Source organism: Marmota flaviventris, chromosome 7, assembly GCF_047511675.1.
Source record: "Marmota flaviventris isolate mMarFla1 chromosome 7, mMarFla1.hap1, whole genome shotgun sequence".
Taxonomy (NCBI): Eukaryota; Metazoa; Chordata; class Mammalia; order Rodentia; family Sciuridae; genus Marmota; species Marmota flaviventris.
This window is the reverse complement of record NC_092504.1, coordinates 34,470,375-34,493,369: the sequence shown is the minus strand read 5'-3', so window position 1 is coordinate 34,493,369 and position 22,995 is coordinate 34,470,375. Positions and strand designations below refer to the sequence as shown.

The 22,995-nt window shown below is 36.1% G+C and overlaps 1 protein-coding gene across 1 annotated transcript in view; it reads right to left on the bottom strand.

Annotated features, from left to right (window-relative positions):
- Nucleotides 1–13,001: 13,001 nt before the first annotated feature.
- The window catches only part of Grxcr1 (glutaredoxin and cysteine rich domain containing 1), a 107,422-nt gene continuing 97,428 nt past the window's right edge, over nt 13,002–22,995 (bottom strand). The window contains exons 3-4 of the mRNA XM_027945308.3: nt 22,356–22,421; nt 13,002–13,181 (exon numbers count right to left, since the gene is read on the bottom strand). Coding sequence (XP_027801109.2) covers nt 13,002–13,181; nt 22,356–22,421 — 246 coding nt within the window. The remainder of the gene's footprint in view (nt 13,182–22,355; nt 22,422–22,995) is intronic.

The window sequence follows — 22,995 nt, the reverse complement described above, 5'->3', positions numbered from 1 at the left end:
ATCTCGTCCCCATAAATTTATAGGAAGATGATCCAATACATATGGCTGTATAGTTCCTTCACATCCTTCAGGATCTTTCCAATCTAATATCATAGAACTTCTATGGGGATTAGTCGCCACTCCTAGGCCTCGAAGCGTTTGAGTGGCTTGTTGTAATGGCCAATGTTTTGGCCATTCTTGACGAGATATGATGCTAAGGTCAGCTCCTGTGTCCAGTAGCCCATTAAACTCATGACCTTGAATATTTAGTTTTAGCATTGGGCGAGAATCTAAATTTAAAGACAACATAGCCCAATCTACACCTGTGGAGCCTAATCCCCTGGAACCTCTTTCTACACTATGACTAGGAAATTTATTATGTAGGCTGGGTATTATTAACAACTGTGCTATTCTATCTCCAGGTGAAATTACTGATATACCTCTTGGAGAACTAGCTATAATTTTTATTTCACCTACATAATCGGGATCAATTACCCCAGGACTTATCATAAGTCCTTTTAATGTAGATGAACTACGTCCCAATAATAAGCCTACTGTTCCTTGGGGAAGAGGTCCTTTTACTCCTGTGGGAATGATTTGAACTCCCATCTCTGGAGTTAATACTGCTCTGGCAGAGGCGCAGATGTCCAACCCTGCGCTCCCTCGGGTTTGTCTGATGAGGGATTTAATGGACAATGTGTCCTGGGCACTAGCCTGATGGTGTTGCTGGGATCCTCCACTGCCCCGTATATTTGTGGTTGTGGGCCCCGGAGCATTGGGCCCCCCTGTCCGTTTTTTGGCAATGGAGCCTGATGCCTTTCTCCACGATATCTTGGATAAATACCTGGTCTTTGTCCGTTTTTTGATAAGGGAGTACCTTCTATGGTGGTTTGAGAACGGCATTCATTAGCCCAATGTCTCCCTCTACGGCATCGTGGGCAAATACCCGGTATTCTATTCCTTTGATACCTACTTTTGTTAAACCCTCCTCCTATGGGGCAATTCCTTTTAAAATGTCCTGTTTGTTCACAATCATAGCATGTTTTTGGCCTGGCATCTAAAGCCTGTTGTACTGCAGCTGCCAAGACTTGCCCTTGTTCATTAATATCTCTACATAATTTAATATATGTGTTTAAATCTTCATGTCTCCATGGTCTAATAACCTCTCTGCAGCAACGATTTGCTTGGTCATAAGCCAGTTGTTTTATTAATGGCATTGCTTGTTCTGTATCCCCAAAAATTTTGGCAGCCGTTTGAATTAGCCTATCTACAAAGTCAGCGTAAGGTTCATTAGCTCTCTGTATTACCTTAGATAGCTGACCTTGTAAATCTCCATGTCCTTGTAAAGTCTTCCATGCCCTAACTGCGTCTGCAGCAATTTGTGCATATATAGCAGGATCATATTCAATTTGTTGCCGTTGACCCTCATAAGGTCCTTTTCCTAACAACATATCTAGATTTCTTTGAGGGTAACCGGCTGCTGCATTTCGCCTAGCTGTCTCCATGCAAAATTCCTCATTGGCAACCTTCCATAACAAATATTGTCCTCCATTTAGTACAGATTTACACATGCTAGCCCAATCTGCTGGCGTCATGTCCAAGTTAGTAATGGACTCAACCATGCTTACCGTGAAGGGAGCTTGGGGACCATAGGTTGTTACAGCCTCCTTTAACTGCTTCACTGTTTTAAAATCTAATGCACGGTGAATTCGCTGCCCTCCTGCCTGTTCAAGTACAGGGCATGCTAATCTTTGAGGTCCTGTCTCAGGATCCCATTTATCAACTACGGGGTTTGAGGGCCACTCAGCTGTCTCCATCGGTGGGGCTGTTGGTTGAATTACGCCCTCTTGTGATAAAACGGAGTTAGTAACAGCCTCCTGTTGTGGCCTTTTTCCTAACAACCCCTTTTCCTTTAAATTTTCTTCCTCTGTCTGACTAGCTCGAGAGACCTTCTCTTTTGCTTGATCTAAAATGTCTTTCTCCATGGTCTGAACCTCTAACAATTTACTTAACATCTTTTCGGTTTGTTTTTTACTAATTTCTAATCTACTATAAAGATAACGCAACCCAATAAGATAGCACAAAACAAAGCCGAAACTGAATGAAACAAAAACGGAATAAAAAATCATTGTATCAATTTTCTCTTCCTCAGGGCCGACAAACTTCAAACCTTTAGTCAACCATTTTTTCCAGTTTGCCTGAGAAATTTCTAGGGATAGGCAGCTTGAAACAAAAACAAGATAAATCAAAACAATAACACATTGTTTTTTGAATTGGTCACCCATTCTTTCTCTCTTCCTCAAGAGCGAGAAATTTCACTTACCTCTAAGCTTCAGAAGTTCCCCGTACGGGCCACCAAATGCCGCAGTCTGGCTGGGCACACAATCACGAGCCACCACACAGCTTGTAGATTCAAACAGCAACTCTTTATTCCCGAACTCACACCAGCCGTCTACAATCACGTTCTGGGGAAATTCACGTTCTGGGGAAATCCACGTTCTCTGCCCAAATCCACCTCCACTGGGCTTCTATCTCCAAAATATACTGTCTGAATCCCGTGAGAACTCAAGGGGAACTCAGGCAGCAGGATACGCCCTATTCCTAGCAGGAATAATCTTAAACCTTAAACCTGGAACCTAAACTGGGAACGCCCTAAACAGGATTATCTTAAAACCGGGAACACCCTAATCTGCCTTGGTCCTTGAGCAAGGTCACCTACATTCAATGTCGCTGCAACATGTCAGCAACATGGGGTACGCTGGCAAGGAAATTGTCATACCTACTTGGCTAATGGCTCCCAGCATTCTGGTATTAGCTTACTATAGCATTAATTTGATTTTTCCAGTCCTTGCTCAAATCTCTTTTCTTCTTATTAGCAGGTGGTAAATATCTCTCACTTGAAGGTTTCTTCAAGGACTTGTATGTTTCAAAGTCCCAGAGGGACCCTGCTTTCCAAGCCAGTGCCTGATAATGCCTCTGGTGGCATGACCCCCAAGCCACAAGAATTCTTGCTAAAGACATATTCTAATAGTTTGATAACTGATGCTTGGGTTTCTGCTGACTTGCACTGCCTACTCAGTTCTAGAATGCTGTCCAGGCCACAGTAAAGGAACCAAATCTATACTTTTTAGCTCACACTCCCATTGCCAGATATTATTCTTTGAAGCACAACACTATGTCAGTCTAATGTTAAAAAACATTTCACATCAACTTCATCCTGTGTTGAAGAATGTGCTCCCTCCAAAGCAAGAACCCACAAATTTTAGGATATTACTCCTAGATGACACAAAAATATTATAGATAAACTAGAAAAGGAATGAAGCTGATCCAGAGAGGAAGAGAGAGAAGACAATGGGAGACAACTTTGGGGCTTTTGAATTCAAACATGGACTCAGTTATAAAGTTAGTGATCAACTCCACACTCTCAAATAGTAGAAGAAAGTGGCAGAGGGAATTAAGGGTATGGATCCATACATACAGAGATATAATGGGGAATTACAACACAGAGATAATCACCCTCCTCTGTTTTTCTGCAAAAGATCATGATATCCAGTTTCTTTTTCTAAACTTCCTCACCTTCTTCCATGTTAAGTCTGCCCTCAGTCAACACCTCAGTGCACTGGGTTCCTCTCCTGGTAGGGTAATCCAAATCTTTCTTTCCAAGAGCTTTTACCTTTTGGGTGCCCTGCTTTTATTGCATGACTATAATCTTCCATTAGTCTTCAGCACTGGATATGACTGAGAAACAGCCTGGGTTTCACACATCCTGTTCCCTGAAGCAACATTATTTTCTTGTTTTTTAAATTGATTTATCTATTCTAATTTGTTATACATGACAGTAGAATGCATTTCAATTCATGGTACACATATGGAGCCCAATTTTCATGTCTCTGGTTGTACACAATGTAGAGCCATACCATTCATGTCTTCATACCTGTATTTAGAGTAATGTTGTCCATCTCATCCCACTATCTTCCCTACCTCCACACACCCTTCCTTCCCCTCCCTCCCCTTTGCCCTATCTAAATTTCCTCCATTCCTCCCATGCTCCCTCCCACCCCCATTATGGTTCAGCATCCACATACCAGAGAAAACATTCTGCCTTTGGTTTTTTGGGGGATTGGCTTACTACACTTAGCACGATATTCTCCAACTCCATCCATTTACTTGCATCCATATACCTGCCATGATTTTATTTTCTTTTAATGCTGAGTAATATTTCATTGTGTATAAATGCCATAGTTTCTTTATCCATTCATCTATTGAGGGTACCTAGGTTGATTCCACAAATTACATATTGTGAATTGTGTTGCTATAAACATTGATGTGGCTGCATCACTGAAGTATACTATTTTTCAGTTCTTTGGGTATAAACCAAGGAGTGGGATAGCTGGGTCAAATGGTGATTCCATTCCAAGTTTTCCAAGGATTCTCCGTACTGCTTTCTATATTGGTTGCACCAATTTACAGTCCCACGTGCAATGTATGAGTGTGCCTTTTTCCCCCACATCCCCGCCAACTGTTGTTATTGTTTGTATTCTTAATAGCCACAATTCTGACTGGAGTGAGATGAAATCTTAGAGTATAAAACTCCACTCAAAGTGGATCAAAGACCTAGGAATTAGACCAGAGACCCTGCACCTAATAGAAGAAAAAGTATGCCAAAATCTTCATCATGTTGGTGTAGGCCCCAACTTCCTTGACAAGACACCTCTAGCACAATAAATAAAATCAAGAATCAATAAATGGGTAATGGTGTATTAAGAATTGTAATACAAAAATAAATAAATAAATAAACAAGAATCAATAAATGGGATGGATTTAAACTTCTCAGCAAAAGAGACAATCAGTGAGGTGAGGAGGGAGCCTACATAATGGGAGCAAATTTTTTACGACATGCACGTCAGATAGAATACTAATCTCTAGGATATATAAAGAACTTCATAAACTTCACACACACACACACACACACACATGCAAAAAAAAAATAACCAGTCAATAAATTGGCCAAGGAAATGAACTTCTCAGATGAAATATAATCACTCAATAGGTATATGAAAAAAAATGTTCAACATCTCTAGCAATTAGAGAAAAAGAGCAACATTATTTTTTTATTGACAAATATAATCAATAAGTCAACCAAAGAGTAACTTTTTCTCTGAGTTTGATGGTAGCAGAAACTGAGAATAACTTTGTGGAAGTTTCACCTTCTGGTTCACAGAACCCTTGTTTTGGCCCCTGATGGAAGCTCTCCTTATCTATGTATCAATAGCTCAACATGAAGGATTTGGGAAACAAAAATATTTTGGGTCCCAATATTGATTGATATTTAGAAGGTCCATTCTCACTTCCACTTTTTGGTTCTCATAGTCTTGAGATTCAGTAATTTTTCTGCATGTCTTCTAAATATCTAAAAATCAGTGCCATATTTTGTCACTGGTTAAAAACTTATACCGCACCCAAGATATCAAGTTGTTATTTACTAGCTCCCTTGCTTCTTTTAATGCATAATTATTTTCTTTTTCCAAATTAACGTTTCATAAAATAAATAACTTTACTGTCAATGCCTTCATTGCCTAAGGACAAAAACAAATTCCTACAACTTCAAAGATTTTCACCATTTATCTCAAACCCTACAGCAAGTATTGAAATAGCTACTTTATGCGTATTAACTTAATCATCTCAGCAATCCTATTTGTTAGGCATTAGTATTGTTCTCATCTTACAAATAAGAAAATTGAGGCATAGAAGGTGGAGGTAACTTGCCTAAAATCACACAGCTGGTAAATGGTGGAAGTGGAATTCAAAACCAGATAGTTAGAATCCAAAGCTTACCCTCCTAATCACAGTGATCCACCAGCCGTCACTGGGATCACTTGAAGCAGTGATGAGTGTTTGAAAATGCCAGGTACTATGAATATGTTTGCATATTCTAAGAACTCTGCTTTACCACCTACTTGATTTCATAGGTGGGCTGTGTTGTTACCCATGCCCTTGCTGTAGAAATCCCAGCCATTAGGAAAGATGCTTCTTCAATCTAAGCCCACCAAGAGAGCTCTCGTGTTCATGTATTCTGCTCCTTTGAGCATTCTATATTATTCAGTGTTTCTATGAGACATCTAATAACAAATGATTTTCATGAAATAGTTTGTGTTCTAGTTATCTACAATATCTTACCCCCTCAATTCTAATAGAGGCAAAACTGTCAAATTTATCTTTGTTCCCTTCAGAATTCTTGGTATATATCCTGTCTTTCATGTGGTTACTTTTGACTCCAGGAACTCAGTGAGATTTCTATAATTATTACTATAATGTTACTAGCAAATTTAAATATTTCATTCAGACCCAAGTACTTCTTCATAAATAGGCTTAAAAGTCTTTCCCAATTCCTACGTTTGCAGACATATAAAATGAGAAGAGGATATGTAAGGAAGAGGAATCCAAGTACTGGTAACTGTTTTCATATTTATAACAGCACAAGGATTCATAGCAACTACCAAAAATGTACAAGGAACACTTGCACCTTAGGGAAAGAATGTTCTGAAAAACAGTTATATTCCTCTTTTCTAAGACTAAATTATGCTGTAATATTTCCTAACCATAAAACAAAAATGTGACACAAAAATGTACTGACAGCTCTGTCTCCAAGTAAAAATCTACAGCAACATGAAACTCAAAAAAAAAAAAAAGATCTGTAATGGAGGCAAATAGTGATCAAAAGCCATGTGGTCATTAAGAAAACAGCTCCTTTGATTTTGTACCACTGATCCTTCTAAGGTCTTAGAACTTCACAACACCTTCATTCATAAAATGCAAAGGCATTGTAGGAAACAAGGAACAAAACAGCAACTTAGAAAAAAATTAAAAGACCCTCTTTTCTATGAGCCTTAGCATGTCTCATTCATTGCAATGAATTGACAGCAAATCACAGCACCATTGTCTAGATGGTGCAAACATTTTGCTTTCTAACTGTTCTGTGTACCGTATGTTGAGTATACAGAAGCCATTTATGTTGATATTCTTCTAAAGAAGTGGTGGGAGAGAAAGTAGGAAAATATAGAGGGAAAATGGAAAGAACTTAAGGACACAGAATGCTAATGAGGCATATGCAGTGCCAGGAATCAATATGAATTTTTCTAGATGTTGATTATTATTGAGAGGAGGCTCCAGTTTTACTAGACTTAAACAGTGTTTTTAAGACATCTTACATTCTTCTGTGAAACCTATATGCTTATTCAAAGTTACCTTGCCACAAAATCATGCATTTTGAATTTCTAGTCTGTTCTGTGCTAGATTTAATGAAACAAGGTTAAAATATAAAGATTTTATCAGAATGGGTGTTCCTTCTTTCCCTAGAAGAGTTGCGCTTTCAGAAGATGATATTTCCTTGTAGTTGAACATTTTTTCTTTGAATAGAATTTTTCATACATAGCTTGTCCAGGTTTCCTAGAGATACCAATATTCCTCTGCAGAAGAGTGTTTTTTTTTTTTTTTTTGGTAGTGGGTAGGTGGTAGGGATTGAACTCAGGGGCACTGGACCACTGATCCACATCCCCAGACCTATTTTGTATTTTATTTAGAGACAGGGTCTCTCTGAGCTGCTTAGCACTTTGCTTTTGATGAGGCTGGCTTTGAACTCATAATCCTCTTGCTTCAGCCTCCTGAGCCATGGGATTACAGGCATGTGCCACCGAGCCCAACCAGAAGAGTGCTTCTTGATAGAAACTCATTGCAGTCACTTCTAACAAAGCAGAAGTCTCTGCCACAGGGTGCATACTGAGACTGTCTCTAAGTGCGGAATGTTGGAAGTGTTTCATACTTGCAAAGTGTACATGTTTCCCAAAGTAATTGACTCTCCAAATACTGTGTGCATGCTGGTATCTAAGCAATACCAGCAGATGAAGAATAGGAAGACTAGTACTAAAGGCAATGATGAATGACCTTGAGCATGTTATTAATGGGCCCCTCATTACTGTTATGAACACAAAAGTTAGCTAATGTTTCTTTCTTAGCCAACTTCAATTTCACATGCTTTCAAGGTTGGCAGATGTTCCCCAGTCTCTCTGTAATGCATTCCTTCCAATACCTCCTGCCTGCTGAATGCTTGCAACCAGCAGAAACACTCCTGTCATCCTGCTCACTTCTGCTTCTCTTGGGCAATGTATCCCAAGATTCAGGTTATTTTCTTCCCAAATCTGGTGGCCTTATAATTGTTTACAGTTACATGTATAATTGATAACTATGTAACATAATAAATTATTTTATTTATTAAAATTAGTATAACTAAATATTGCAAAAACTGGTTAAATACAATTAACAGAAAGAATGCTGTTTATTCTATGAAACCTAAGATTAATGCCTCAGGAATGACTTTATAAAGTCAAGTACTAAGAAAAACGTACTGTCAAAATTAATTGTGGATGAGGAAACTAGAAAAGTTCAGAAGAAATGATCACAAAAATCTAAAACAGTATTACATTCAGATTTCTTGATAAAGAGCCTTTTAATTTTCACTCCATTTTGAAGAAAGCCAGGTTGGTTTCTTTATTATGTGTGAGGTTTGTTTATGAAAGACCAGACAAAACTCTAATCAATAAGCCAATAATTTAGCTTTAAAATAAAAAAGAACTTGGAATGACAAAAATACTGAAAATAAAAATGTTGCTAAATATATCAGGTCATTTTTTAAAGATTCCTCCGTTAATCTTTTCTTTAAATTAATGGTCCAAGTCCAGCCCTGATCTCATTACTGTGTATCCTTTGCCAACAACCAGCATCACCTGACTTCTAAGATCAGGAAGAGGAATGCGTGAGGTTGTTTTTTTATTTTCATTTATTTTTTTTTTTTATTTTTTTGGTGGAGGGGTGTTACCAGGGATTGAACTGTGGGGCACTCAGCCACTGAGCCATATCCCCAGCCCTATTTTTGTATTTTATTTAGAGACAGGGTCTCACTGAGTTGTTTAGCACCTTACCTTTGCTGAGACTGGCTTTAAACTCTCAATCCGCTGAGATTGCAGGCGTGTGCCACTGCACCCAACAGGAATGTGTGAGGCTTTAAGAGTTGCTAAGAGGTATGATGGGGTTTAAGAGTCAGGGACACAGGACAGACTTTCTTTTCATTCCAACTCTTTTGCTTTTTAAGTGTTCTTCGTTGAGCCAGTTTGTTGTTTGCTCCACTGATTTTCCACTTTGTACAAGAAATAAAGGCAGCTCACATGGACTCTGTGGAAACAGCAAATTAATATAGAAATTAGAAGGTGTTATGTGAATGTTAGTTCTTTCCCTTCTCTGGCCAATAAAAAAATACATTGCTAATGCATAATTTTTTTATTTATGAAATAATTCTATGCCTCTGCATTGTCTTTGTTTTAAGTACTTCTTTGTATATTTTAATTAATCCTGCACACTGACAATAAAGGGCAGATATACCAGGTATAACTTTCTCCTATTTATTTGTTGTAAAACTGAAACAGATGGATGTGAATTGTCTAAATCAAGTTCTCTCAGAATGGTACATAAATTTATGTTTAAACATCACCTACTTTAAGTTCATCCTGATCCTATTACTTTTTTAACTCTTGAAATTCTACCCCATGTCTTGACATTTTTTAGTTAGTCTTTCATAATATTCTCTTTAGAAGTCTATAATAATCAGCAGAAAACATCACATTTAACATCTATGCCAATACGTGCCAAAAAATAATAAGACGTAAAAAAGGAAATAAATTTCTTATAAGCACAACTGAGAGTCAGTTAGCTTTGTCCTCAGGGTCTGTAGTTCAAGACAGCACCTGAAAATTAGATGCCCTCATGCTAACCCATTTCTCCATCCTGATGACATCTCACACCAGAAGAACACTGAAACTCGGTTGAATTCTCAGACACAGAGTGAGATCCTGAAAAGTAAAAAAAAAAAAATTCTAGATAAGCCCTACTTAATACTTACTGGAGTCTCACCACATTATGTTGCAAGAGAGATGAAATCTGTTGATACAAAGCACTTCCCTTCTTTTATGATAGAAGAAATTAACTCTCAACTAGCCCCATCTTGTTCCACTTAGTTCTAATTACATTTAATTTCTTCCCCTCCTCCCAACTTGTGGACAATAATTCTACAGATTAATTTCACCTATTCTCTAACTTCACCTAAATTAGTATAGTATGTGTAGTTCACACCCTTCATGTCTGGCTTAGTTTATTCAATGTAATGTTTTTGAGATTCATCCATGTTATTTCTAGGATCAGTACTTTGTTCCCTTTTATTACCAGGTCCTGTGCCTCTGTGTTAACATACCACAAATTTCTTATCAATTGCCCCACTGGTGAATTTCTGAGATACTCCTACTTTTTAGCTATTATCAATGTAAATTCTACAAAATTCTTATACACTGTGAAAATATGTTTTCCTTTTTCTAGGGTAAATAACTAGGGGCATCATTGTTTGGCATCTAATTGGTGTATATTTATTAAAAACTGGTCAATGGTTTTCCACATGGTGTTTCCATTTGGCATTTCCTTTAGCAATGATGAGAATTCCAGGTGCTTTACATCCACACTAACACTTGGTATTTTGGGATGTTTTAACACTATTCATTGTAAATATGATGGTAGTCTTATGTCCTACAATTCCATTTTGATTTTACTTTTCATTCCCCTGATGAATAATAATGTCATATTTTTTTAAGGATTTGACCATTCATGTCTTCTTTTGTGGATTGTCTGTTGTCTGTCCATTCTCTATTAGATTGTCTTTTTTAATTTTTCAGGATTATTTATATATTCTAGCTTTTAGTTTTGTACAGATATTTATAGTGTACATATTTTCTTTTAGCTCTGGTTTCCATTTACATTTTTACATGCCTTTTTATGAGAGTATTTGAATTCAAATTAACCACAGTTATTATCTTAATAGTTATTGAATTAATGAGCAGATTTGGGGCTTTCTTCTTTTTGATGCCCTTGTTGTTTGGAACTGTCCATTCAATTCCAAACATTGAGGCAGCTCCAGTCTCTAACCTTTAGATCTTTCTTCAACCCATTTAGATGGTGCTGTCCTCATGAACTATGTTCTGTGCAAACTAGAGAGTGCTTTCAGAGGAAAAGCTGAATTAACGTGGGATTCTTTTTGATTCCCCTTTTTCAGTGCTTGAATCCCCTTCTGTTCCTTTCTGCTCCTAATTGCTTTCCAGGCCTTCAATGGTTGGGTTTATTTTTCATTGTTGTTTGGAGTATACACGTGTTATTATCAGGAGACTCAGGCTGCTAGCATCTTCTTTACTATTAGGAACCTGTTACTCTTTGTATTGAATTTCTCATACAGTTCACACACTTTTTCTCTGAGCACAGGCTCCACATATGCTATTTCTTCAACTGAAGCACTATCCCTTGCTCTCTGACTAATTAGTTTCCAATTACCCTTGTATCAATTGTTCAACAAGGTCTCTTCTAACCATTTTCTAAATCATATTTGTTGAATTACAAATATTTGTTGATTTACTCCTGTTCTACATTCCCAAAGCCTGATGTGCTGCTTTTGTGATATTTATAAGACTCATCTGCTTATATTTATCTGTTGAATACTTACTTTCTAATTAGAATAAAACTCCATTAAAACAGAAAACTTGGGTTGGGGCTCCAGCTCAGAGGTGGAGTGCTTGCCTAGCACGTGTGAGGCCCTTAGTTTGATCCTCAGCACCACATAAAAATAAATAAATAGAATAAAAGTAGGTGAAAAAGATCTTAAAAAAAACAGAAACCTTGAGCTTATCACAGAGGTGCTTTTTATTCATAAAAAATAAATCTTCTGTCAGCTTTCATAGCATCACCAACATTTGTGATGTACCTTTATGATCATCCACACCAATGATCTTTCCCCCTGAAGCTATGCATTAATTGTGGCTTTGATTTCACCATGACTTTATAATGTTTATTGTACAATATTTCTACTTCCCACATCTTTGTTCTGCATGATCACGGTGCCTTTCCTCCCACCAACTAAGGAAAAAAAATGGTCAATTAACAAGTGACATGTACAAGGAGTCTGTATGTTTTGTGTACTTCAGAGTTGAATTGAAATGGCCAGGCACAGATTTAGTCATCATTTTGTTCGTATATTGGCATAAAAATTGGTATTAAATGTTTCATGTAACTGCATCCAAGTTTTTCCACTAGAAACTGGGAACTTTTCTGTGTAAAGACTTTCTGATTCTAGGTTTCATAACTCGGAGATTGGACCACTACTTTCACATGATGTATGTAGTGTCTCATAACTGGAGTTTGCTTCATTTTGTAGTATCGGTACTTGTATGTTTTAAGTGCTATTCTGTCAACAGATGATATATTTGTCCTTTGAAAACACAATACCAGGGCTGGGGTTGTGACTCAGTGGCGGAGCGCCTTCCTAGGTTCAATCCTCAGCACCACATAAAAACAAATCAACAAATAAATAAAGGTTAAATTATTTTTAAAAAAGAAAGAAAACATAATAAAAATTTTTTAAAACTGCACATCTAAAGAGATCTCTACTACAAGATCATTCTACTTTAAAAAGTCTATGCTTAAATATAATTATGAAAATATTCTCCACTCTCCAGGGCTCTCTTCTTTCCTGCTGCTGAAGCATGCCTACAAATGTGTTGTGCATCTAGGGAGTTACACTAACTCATCCCAGACAATAGGGTCACAATAGGCACCATTAGCTACACTGTGTCTTTTCTTTAGAAAATCAAACACATTTAGCAAACCACACTGGGTATCTTGGAATGGTATTGCATACTCTCTTAATGCCACTTAGAAACTAAGGTCTAGGACAGGGCTTAGCACAAACTAATTATTAAACAAATATTTATTTAACAAATCAACAAAATCAATCACAGAAAAAAATTCAAAACAAAGGCAATTGTAATATACAAACTTTATTGATAAATCCAAAAACATGGCTTTCTTTAAAAAAAAAAAGTATAAATCAAATGATGACTTTCAGTTACTAAAATGAGTCTTTTCCTGGGCAGAAGCTCACACTAAGCAGCACAGTTCTTACAACGCTGAAGACCATTCTCGTTGCAAGCTGTACACTTCAGGGCTTTGAAAGAGTCTGTAAAGCAATTTCGAAATACTGACATCTTGCTCCCATGGCACACGGAGCATGGAAGAAAACCGAAGCCTCCACAGGAGCGACACTCGTGTGGATGCTGCACTCTCTGTGTAGGGGACAAGGGGACAAGAGAGAATAGAAAGTGTGTTAGCATGAACAACGCAATTAGCCTTCCCATCTTTCAGTCCTTTGAGAGTTTGTAAAATGACATTGGCACAATATAACATGGCTGTGAATTTGAAATGACAAGCCATGGGGGGAAATTGGTGGAGTCTTCCTTCATTACCCCATTGACAGCACAGACATGGCTTATAAAGGCTGGTAAGTTGTAGATTTAACATATACACCTTCCAGAGTTTCATCCTAGGAATATATATTTTTTTTTACACATGATGTAATTGAGGCGCTAGATATTTGCATTAAAAGAAACTACTTTTACTTTTCCAACAAAGAAAATACTTTTAACTTTCCCTTTAGTATTTTTTAACAGCTTTATGTCTTTGTTTATAGAATAGTACCTCTAATAGTGAATTTGGAAAATCAGGAAACTATAAGCTAAATGTGGAGGAGCCTCTAACAATGATATCCATCTTTATATTGCCAGTTTGAACAATGCTTTATTCTTTTCAAAGCACTTTCAAATGCATTATTATGTAGAATCTTCCCCCAATCCATCTTCCACATATATAGTCATCTTCTTCAATAAAAACATAATTCAAGCATCATTATCCTCATTTTATACTTAAGGGACCAGGTTTAGAAATCTTACGTGCATTTATAAAATGTCCCACAGTAGCAATCAGTGTTTCTATCTCAAGCAAACTTCAAGTATCCTAATAGTAGAATGAAAAACCATTAGGCATCACATTGATGATAATATTTTGAAAATCATTCACATACATTTCTCTTTGCTTTTCTGAGCACGTAACCTTTGTCAGAGTCCATTAATGGTCTCTGTCAGGTGGGGGACATTAGGAACCATAACAGGGTGAATAGCAAGAGCAAAGAATGAATGGATGGTCAGTTTCTGACTTGTATAATGGGAATCTGCATTAATATTTAAAAGCTTGGCTTTGTAAAGAAAATAATTACTAAAACAAGGTTGGCAAATGTAGGAATACATACAAAGACATACTCAGAGAAACATGCTAAACACACTTGCACATGCACACAGCTTTTCTTTAGAGGTTAAAAATCTCATATCTTAAAGTCTCCAAAAATCCATCTTAAAAGGAACCTGTCTACCTGTATTTAACCAAACATTTCTCTAACACATACAACTTTTTCCATGGAAATAAATATAACTCTCTCATAATAAGTAGCTTGGGAAACATACTTTGAAAACAAACATTAAGAACATGATTGACTTAAAATTTATATATTTCCAGACTATTTTTCAGATGTACATTTTCTGTATGTGGCAAGATTCAGTTACCATTACAGTTTGGTTTAGCTATCATATTAAGATGGCAAAACTCATGAAATAGCTCGTTTTTAACAGCACAGAATTACTTTCTTGGAAAGTAGTGGCTGCCAATCTGAATGACACAAACAAGGAACTTTGTCAAGATTGTAATGATTTAGAGGTCTTCCAACAAGTTGAATTGAGCGTATGTAGCAATTTGGTTATTTTTTTAATGGGTTTTTGTCATTGCTTGGTATAAGAATTGACACCAAGAAAGGTGCACTGAAGTTATAATTTTTATAATTCTAAAAAGTCTTTAGAAAAATACCTGGAGTAAAAGCAAATCTAGCAATAATAAAAAGAACCTATTTTAAAAGCAAATATAAGATAATCAATAAGTAATGTTGTTCTCGTCCAATTTTAGAGAGATTATGAGATATCCTTGATATAATTAAAGTTAGAAAGAGAGATTACATTAAAAATGGTTATGACTTCTACAACAAAGGCACCACCTACACAGAACAGATGTGGAGCCTACCTAGAACTGTAGCAAGGATGTTAAGGCCCCTGAGTCCAGAATCTCATTTATTACTGCTGAATCATAAATAGTGCCCTAGGAAAATAGGTGGTCCAAATTGCAAATAAAAATACAGAATGCTAAGTTAAATTTGAATTTCAGAAATAATATTTGTATAATTATATATTCTGTTGAACATAAACTATAAAATTATTGATCATTTACCTGAGATTTAAATATAAATAGGCATCCTGTATTTTACCTGGCAACCCTGTAGAAGAGAGGATGTCAGGCAAAGGAGAGTTGTTTGTGCAGCAGCTACTTATCAATCAATAAAAATTATTTCAGTATCTTCAAAACCACTCAAGGCATGCTTCAATTTTTTTTAATAACCAGTATAGCTGTGTGGATGTACACTAACTGAATGTCAACCCTGCTATTTCCCAAGACACATGCAAATGATCAAATTTTTGAATTGCATATGGTTTTCCCACAATTTATATGTGTGATGAAAAGCAAAGAATAGAAAAGCTGAAATAATATGCATTAGGTAGTTTCCTAGGCTCATTCTCTACCTACATCACTCACTATAGACACCAGACTATTGGCAAACAGAATTCAAAATGGTAACTCAACAAAATTAATTTTTTTTACACCATGGGCCGTCAGTATGACTTACAATGCTTACTTTCAAAAACCACAAATATCAAATGTTAAATCCACTAATACCAAGAGTCTACTGTTTCTTAATGATGTATATTAAGTCATAACAATACCTTTCCTAAAATAAAATTAGCATATCAATACTGAAAGGTCATTTTCATTCTTAAACGGAATCATAAATATATCAAAGCCATCTTAGAATAGTGTCCTCAAAATTGAAGCAATTCTATGATGCAGTCTGTCCTACTCAAAGGGTTGGTGAGAAGAGTCAGGATTAATTCACATACGATGAATAGAATATTGCCTGGCGCATAGTAGGCATTCAACAAGTTTACTCATTATTAGCAAGTATTTCATTAATAAATCCTTATTTGAAGGGATATTGATTAACTACTAAATTGCTTATGTTCACAAGCAATTTTCTATCATTTAGAGTCATTTTATTAAACACATGTTCTATAATTAACCTTCTGATTTAAGGTCTTGCCACTATAATGAATGGAGAGCAAATGCACTTCAGTCCAGTGCTAATTATGATGTTTAAGGCAGTGCTGGAAAGACCCAGAGACCATTTCCATTCTCCAGAAAACATGGCTGTTTCAACCATACATGTGGGAGAGAAAAGGGACAGCTTAGCCAGCTCAGGATGAAAGTATGAAAGGTACTTTCAGTATGAAAGTACCTTAAACACGCATTGCCTACACGCATTCTCACACCAACCCCATATGATAGATACTGCCATATTACAAAGAAAAAAACAAAGCCTCTTAATGGGGGAAAAAAATTCAGGTCACCACTAGAAGATAAGAACTGGAGTGTTCTCTTCATGAGCAAAATTCGTGGGCTTTCTTCTGTAGTGTGCTAATTTTTATTTATTGATTTGCTTGTTCTGCAGTGCTTAGGATCCATTCCACAGGGCCTCATGCATGCTAGGCAAGGGCTACTACTACTGAGCTGAGCCACTGGCATAATTATTTTTGTTTGTTTGTTGGCTCAAATGATATATACATGAGATCCCCAAGTGTAAAATAATTAGAAGAATAAATATGGTGACTAACACAGAATGTGGAGCAAAAGGAGGGTCTTGAGGGTACCCACTATGACTCTTACTTGCTCTATCAGCCTTCAGGAATCCCATTATTGTTACATCATCCAACACAATCTAAAGCAGTGGTTCTTCTAACAAAAATAAGTAGGTCAGTCATTCCTAGCTACCTCCTTCAAAGAACACTTTTGTAAAACTAAAATTCTCATTCCAATTTAAAGTACTCTCTACAAAGAACTTGCTTAAAATAGATGCTCCTGACTCACCCGAAGTCCAAGACTTCAGTTTTTTCTTTACAGAACAATGTTAAAAAAAAAAAAAAAAAAAAAAGCTAGGAAATTTCCAAAGAATGTGGACAATGTTTCAGGTTAAAAGATGGAGAAATGACTGAGGTTAACAATATAGTCATAACTATTAGTAACAAAGCAGACCTCCACTTTCAATGAAGAGGTTAACAACAAAAACTTTGACCTTCTAGCAATTCAGGAATCTAAGGCAGCTCTTCAGTGCCCTAGTTGCCAGCAAAATGAGAAACCATGCAGACCTGGTTGAGAACAGACATCGTTGGAGTTCTCAATCCACAAAATGTTCCTCCACTGAAGAGTGGTTTAGATTGAGGCATGTCTCTTTGTAATGAAATTTTAAGGAAAGGGGAGTAAGAAATAATCTTTCCCCTTTTCCTCTTTTTGTTCATGTATTTCTGGTGAAGGGCATTTTTAAAGAACTCACTAGGTGAGATCTTTTTACTTATTAATTTACTTCACAAATACTTACCTAGTGTCCACTAGCCAGGAACTGCACAGGCATTGGCGATTACAGCAGTGAACTAGAAACTTCCTTGTTCCCCTAAGAGGACCTCTCAGCTCTATCCTTAGATCTTTGAATAGATTCATTCCAGTCATTTAAATTGAAGCTTACAGAAATTTCAGATGTACAGCAAAAGACCCAGGGGACCAGGACTCAAGGGTGGAGTGCATGAATGATTGTCAACTTTGTGGTACAAACTCATATTTGGAGAATACAGAGAGTTGATCCCAGGTCCTCTAATATAGAAATAAGATACAAAAATCAAGAGCCTTTGTGTCATCTTCAAGATCAGGAAATATTAAATATTAATATTAATCAGGTTATAAATATTAAATATAAAATATTAATCAGGTTAAAAAAATAAATATTTTTTTAAAATATTTATTTTTTTAACCTCAGATCATCCAATCCTATTCTAGTAGAGTATGAAAGTACCTTAAACACCTACCAAAGAGAAGGTTATTTATTTGTGTCCCTGTGACCACAAACCTCATCATCCAAATTGTCTATAAGTAGATCTATTCATGTAACAAATTATCGACAAGCACACACTTGAGATATAATCATCTCTCTCTGTACATAGATATGACAATTTAATTTAGCAAATGCTTTTTAATTGCCTATTAAAACACCTCACTGCTGGACCACGCTGTTAAAAAAAAATTAAACAGAATCTTTCCTAATCAACAGTGTTTCCAGCATTCTTAGTTTAAAGTTGGGGGGGAAAGCCACTGCACAAAATGCAGACACAGGAAATTTATATATATAATCCTCAATGTTTATACCTGAATATAGGAGCCTAATTCTGTAGCCCAATGGGATGGACTGCTGTAAACCTGCTTAATAGGTTATCAGTTTTCAGTAAGAAGAAGATGATATCACCTGATTGCCCAAGTGAGAAAGTGGGGCTCTGCTGCCATAGCCTCTGAACTTGCTAAGTCTGCTCCCTAAGAGGGACCATCCTCTGCAGGGGAGCTCAGGACAGTCTTTGACAGCTCCAGTGCCTTGTCACACAGCCTGTGCCATTTCCGGCATCTCGCTGTATAGCTGAGAATCAGGTTATAAATATTAAATATAAAATATTTATATTCTATATAAGTAATATTTAATATTTAATTAAATTTTTACATTTTATATGTAATTAAAATTAAAACTCAGTTTTTAATGAACAACAAATAACTGGTCACCAACCCCCTGGGGGGAATCAGACTAGGTAACCATTTTAAGCTTTTTTAGAAATTAAGGGCAGAAAATGGATACAATGTTGGCAAGCTCAGCAGAGATGACAATAAAGCTTTTGTTCATATTTTCAAAAATAAAGAAAGAAAGCCAGGCAAAAGCTTACTCAGAGCTGCTTTGCCATCTAAGATCTTGAATCAAGTGTCTGCCAGAATCAGTGGTATGCTAATACATCTCTGAGCTCCCTGGGTTCTCTCTGCGTGTCTTGGTTGTCATTTGGACAAATCCTTAGATACCTTTGGCTTCTAACCTATAGCCTTTTTATTAATATAAACAAATTACATAAACATATAAATTAATAAATTCTACTAAAAATACTCTTTTCATCCAAGCATTTTCCTATATAAAATAATAATTTTGATTTTCATCTCTTAACTGCTTTACCTCATTCAAAATCCTTCAATGAAACTGGAATCATTAATTTATTCACTCAACAAATGTTTGAGTGCCCATTATATGCCAATCCCTGTTCTAGGCACCAGCAGGAAAGGAAAGAATAAGAAAGATAAGAGTCTGTATCCACTGGAGCTCATATTCTATTAGAAGGATGACTTGCAAACTGTCACCTCAGGAGCAGAACCCCATTGCTACAAACAGCTGTATGAAACTTGGTCTTCATAATTACGACCTTCTGTTCCACTTGCATCTGCGCCATTTGGCCAGTTCCTCACCTGGGAGGATGCTGCCAACCTTTATCAACAAGTCTTATCCACTCAGCTTCCCATAGAAACTTTCACTGTTTTCCAAAGTATTTTAAGCTGAGAGAGAGAGAGAATGGTTCTATTGATCTAGCATGGTGGTGTTAAATTGCAGAATTCAAGAATTATGGACTCAAAAGAAGAAAAATAAAGGATATCTAAGTCAGTTATCAAGACCCTAAAAAATCGATATTAAACAATGGAAATAAAAACAGTATTATATTGGTGTAATAAGAAACAAACAAATCAATTGAATTGACTAGAAAGCTCAAAGACCCAAGTACATGAGGAGATTCATTATAATGTAAAGTGGGCACAACAAAGCAATAAAGAAATAATAGATTATTCAGTAAATGGTGTTAGGAAGCTAGTTCACCATAATTAAAAAAAATAGAAGTAGAATATAAATTAAAGAATTAAATATAAAAAACAGTACAAAGCTAATAAAAGAAAATAGAGGATGATATCTTTGGAATTCTCAGATGAAGAACTAAATTAAAGTTCAGAGGCACAAAACATAAGGAAAAATGGTAGATTTTATTATCTTATGAGAGAATTTCTTTTGGATAAAGTACACATGAAAGAAACTTTAAAATGGGAAGGATGTTATGTCAATGACTAAAACAACTAGAAATTAATATCCAGATTAGAAAAGAATATTCTGAAAAATCAAATCCCCCCAAAAAAGATAATTCTGTGATTTTAATGGGAAAAGTATAAAAATACAGAATTTACATAAGAAAAAATGTAAAAATCTGACAAACATACAATGAGATACCCAAACTCAATAGTAATCAGCAATGCATAATTTAAAACAATAAGGTTATATAGTTCTATAACTTCTACTCTGGAAAATTTTTAGAAAATGGTAATATGAAATATTTCCAGGAATGTAGAAACACAAGAAATCTCTTTCTTTATAGGAGGGAGTATTGACTGATGCAACCATTCCAAAAAGCCATCTGGCACCATCTAGAATTAGGCACACACACAAGCAAGGCTTCAGCCATTTCTACTCCTGGGAAACCCATAAAGGAACACATTCACTGTTGTTCCTTGCAGTGCTGTTTGTTTGAAGGAGGGAATGAGAGGACACCTGTGTGTTTATCAGTGGAAAAGTGGGAAGATAGATAAAAATATGTGGGCACTGTGGAGCTACACTGTCTAAAACAAGAACAACTAGCTAGGTGTGAATTTAAATTTAGATTTAGATCAAATCAAATTAAATTAAAATCCAGTTCCTCTGTTATACTAGCCATAGCTCAATAGCCACTATCAGCTAGAGACTATTATTTTGGACACTAAAAATGAAAGATATTCCCATCACCAAAGAAACTCTATTGGTTATGGCTGCTATGGAGAAGCATGCAGCAGTTAAAATGAGTAGATTAAAGGCTCACATAGCAATGTAGATGGTTGTTAAATGCATAGGTACCTAGTGAGAATACTTTAAAACCAAATTAGGTATATTATATAATACCATTTATATAAATTTAAAGTATGCAGAGATAATAATAATACAAAATAACCAAGTTAAATGATTGGATACACACTAACTTAATGGTGTCATAGGATTGGAGTTGCATATGAGGACAAATGGAATGGATTTATTTAATCCATATTAATGATTTATTTAATCCATATTAATAATCAGGAGGTACACACCCTCATCTAATAGGTAAAGGAATCAAGATTCTTCGAAATGAAAAAATATGCCCAAAGTTACATAGCTATCAGTGGAGCTGAGGTTAGAGTTAATATCCTCTGATTTGCAAGTCATACTACTTCACAAGTTATAAATTGTGCAAACCAAGGGAATTTAAACCACTCTTACACAAGGTTAGCTTTCTGAAAATACCCTATGGTTTTTTTAATTTACTAATCAGATCATGGTACATTGCCTTCCTATATCCAGGGACCTTCCCTCCCAGATATTTTCTCTCTAGCTATCATCTTTATTGAAGCATAGTATCTAAATGCAATGCTATTGTATTATGACATAAATTAATACAAAACTTTTCTGGGTCATTGCTCTATGCAACCAATTCTTTGACAGGGCATCATTGTATCCCTTAGCAATATGCCTGTAAATAGTAGATACTCAGAATATTTGTTGAATGAATGAATACAGTGTGTTTTCCTTCTGGGAAGATCAAAATATAAATACTTGTTTTGACTGAAATGAAAGGTTTGGCAGAGCATGAGAAGTAAGGATAGCAAAGGATGTTAAGACCAAAAGAGGAGATAATGGCATGGAGATACTGGGTAATCATAGACCAGCCTAGCTCATCCAGGAAAGCAATGTTTCATGTTTGCTGTCCCAGAAAAGGGACATTCATTCTCAAAAGGTCCCAATCTGCATGATAACGAATGTAATCTTTTTACATATAGGAAGAAACAGGATAACACAATAATTTATCAGAGAAGTGAAAAGGGTTCCCTGGTTGCATATTAATCTGATGCATTATGTATTTGATAGTATTTCTCTGATGTTTTCATTAGAAGTATGGGGGGAAAATTAAAATGTGGTTTGAGAGAAATAACTTTTTTCTTTCATCTTTAGCTAGTTCATGGGAAAAATAAAAGCTTTAACAAAACTTTAAAGTGTGTTTTAACACAAATGCCAGACTTGAAACACCTCATCAATATCTCTGCTACAGAGAATTAGGCTCAAATAAAGCAGACCAAAATTTTCAAGTAATAGTATGAGATTATTCAACCCTAGTACTAAAGTCACTTTAGCTGGAGCAAACCTAATGGCATGTGATATTCAATTAAAATCATCACATGTATCCTGTTACATGTTTGTAACAACATAGGGGGAAATTCAATTAGGAAAACCAAATTACAATCGAATGTGCTTAACATTTTGATTACTAAAAATAAGTTGCTAAAAGCACAATTACCTCAATTTTGGTTAAGAGATCTTGCAGTTCTCCTGATTCATTCATTGACAAAATTTTCTCAGCACCCTATTAACAAGAGAGGGTGGGGGGAAAGAAAATCCATGGTGTTAGTATTTGAGAAAACAAAGTTCTAGCCAGGAAAGTTTAACTCACAAAACAATAAACATGATTCTTCTCTTCAGATCTGAGTAAACTTCAAACCAGAAGGCCAAAAAGAAGTTTTTCTTTATTCTCAAATTTTCGCCCCTCTCGTAAGGCTTACTATATGCAGAGAGAAAGTTGCCAGCAGGGGTTGATCTCAGGGCAGCTGCAAGTGTCACAAGTCCAGAAATGGCAGGATCCTGCATACCCTTTGGGGTGTTCGAGTAGAAGGAATCAACTATGCCATCTGGGAAAGAAAGCCTTCGAACAAACTCCCAACCCTGGGTTGTCTCTGCCCATGATGGTCCCTGGTCTTCAAGATACCCTGGTGTCTACTCCAAGCAGTCTTGGACATGGCCTTCCTTAGACTCATGCATGTAAAAATAACAGCTAATAATGAAAATAATGATAATAACCAATACTAATTATTATTGTGAGCCAGGCACCAAATATCACCTCATTTGATGTAGTAGACTCTATTATTAGTAGAATTTGAGTG